At 51.6% G+C, this 2,093-nt stretch overlaps 1 protein-coding gene across 1 annotated transcript in view; it reads right to left on the bottom strand.

Annotated features, from left to right (window-relative positions):
- Positions 1-316, bottom strand: part of LOC125952269 (coiled-coil domain-containing protein 63) — a 1,591-nt gene extending 1,275 nt beyond the window's left edge. Inside the window, exon 1 of the mRNA XM_049681638.1 lies at positions 1-316. This exon is cut by the window's left edge and continues 750 nt beyond it. Coding sequence (XP_049537595.1) covers positions 1-316 — 316 coding nt within the window.
- Between the last annotated feature and the right edge of the window lie 1,777 nt (positions 317-2,093).

Below are 2,093 nucleotides of genomic sequence, written 5' to 3'. Positions count from 1 at the left end.
GCGCTTGCTGGGCCTTCTCCTGGCTCTCGTAAGCCTGCTCCAGCACGGATTCTAGTTCCAGCTCACGCTTCGAGTGCGTTCCATTCTCCTCGCAGTTCAGCTGCAGTTGCAGTTGCTGCTTTTCCTTCTCGAGGACGCGAATGTTTTGCTCGAATTTGCGCATCGCTTTCGATTTGCCATCGAGAAAGATGGACCGTTCGTTGAGGAGTGTGCGGAGGAGCTTCTGAAGTCGCGAAATCTCCGCCTCCGCCAGCTGATCCATCTCGTACTGCTCGGCCGCCCCTATCTCCGATGCCATCTTGGGTTGGCTAGACATCTTGTCGGTTCCTCCGCGGAGTTTCGCTCACGTTTCACGTTTGCAGATCAGAGCGTCCGTGGTTCGTCTTCCTATCGGAAATCGGAAAAAAGGGCTTGTGATCGGAATACTTCCCATGTGCGTTTCCACCAGACCGCGAATCGTGCCCCGGTGGGGCTCATGGGAAAACACTGTTCACTCTCACTCCACCACCGTCCTGGTTGAATACCGGAACAAAGCATTTTATGCAGCATAAAACACGCTGCTTTTAGCCTCTGCAACCATGTTGCAGCCGGTGCACCACCAATCGGCGCATAAATAAATCATTTGATTGAAGATGAATTGGGTGTTTGGAGCATCGCGGCGAAAGGAGGAAATGCGGATCGAACAACGCACCTCATCACCAGCACCGCCACCGCCACCCCAAAAACTAACATGGCGCGCTTTTGGGAAAGTTAATGAAGACAAAAAAGAGGTGCGAGAAAAGAAAAGGGAAATGAATGGAGCGAAGAATTTTTTTTGCAAAAAAAGATCATCTCATGCACCACCACCACCACCATTGGCCTCGCATCGCGGTGATGTGCGTGGTGTGAAACAATGGTGCGAAACAAAATCTCTCAATCACAAAACAACACACTGCGGTTGCGGTGGAGGAGCTGGTGGGAGGAGAGCACTAGAAAATGGGACACTTCCAGCACGTGAAACGGCGCGTCGTTAGTCACGTTATCCACCAGATCGCGCGCCCAAGCACACGTTAACGCGGGCGGCGTTGTTGTTCTGTCGCGTCGCACCGGAACTTTGTTGCTCCCAAAACAATCGATTTCTATTTTAGCCTCTTTGTTGTTCGATGCTTCACTTTCATCTCGGAAAAGCGAGACCAAGCCAGAGCAGAGCGGCTGAGTGGCTTTTGTTTGGTGCTGGAACACCGAAAAATGGTGTGAAAAATGCCATCTAACCTGGGCGGAATTCCGGAAGGGATCGGAGAAAATTAGATTCGGTTCGGTCGGAGTCGAATGTCGAAAGGCTCACCGAGAACTGAATACGAGGCTGCTTCACGCGTCGCTAGCCGTGTCGGGGCACCGTTTTCGGATTGAGGCCTCGACCTTGTTTGATCAATATTTTGAGAACCGACCGCTGAAACTATGGCACTGAATGGCTGATGCCGGGAAATTCATCACGGGGTTCCGCATGTTTGCGGCCGAGCAGGAAAGTGAATCCCAAAGATGTAGTGGCAGGTCATCCGGCTGGTTATTAATTGACCGAGATCAATAGTGAAAGGGCTGGCCGGTTAAGCTATTTGTTGGGATTATTAAAAGTGTGGCGCACGCCATTTCTTACGCACACGTAACGTGGCGGTACTTGATCGACGCATTTCGATGCCAACGGCCCCGTTTTTCCGGTGAAAAAAAGGCACGATGTCATCAAATGAGTTTCCCCGCTTCCGGGTTTTGAGGCCTCGGGGTTTGAGCGGAGTGAGGGTCACGAAAAAATGAGAACAACAGAAACACTTGAAGCATCTCCGGGGAAATGGGAAATAGATGTAGCAACAACACCTCGTCAACCTCGTTTGCGTGTTTATCGTGCCGGTCAGCTCATGAAGGCATGCACTAGACTTCCAGGCTAGTTCCGGCATATCTGGTGCGTCGCACATGTGGCAGCATTATGCAATTTGGACACAATTTTGTAATTACACCGGTAGCCTAGATACGACGAGACAGGGCTTGTGAAAGGCCACACTGCCACTCGAAGCGGCGATGCACGGTAACGATGGCAACGAAACCGCGTGTGCACTGGGAAC

This window comes from Anopheles darlingi, chromosome 2 (genome assembly GCF_943734745.1).
Source record: "Anopheles darlingi chromosome 2, idAnoDarlMG_H_01, whole genome shotgun sequence".
Taxonomy (NCBI): Eukaryota; Metazoa; Arthropoda; class Insecta; order Diptera; family Culicidae; genus Anopheles; species Anopheles darlingi.
Note: the sequence above shows the minus strand (reverse complement) of the source record. Positions and strands in the feature narration are given on the sequence as shown.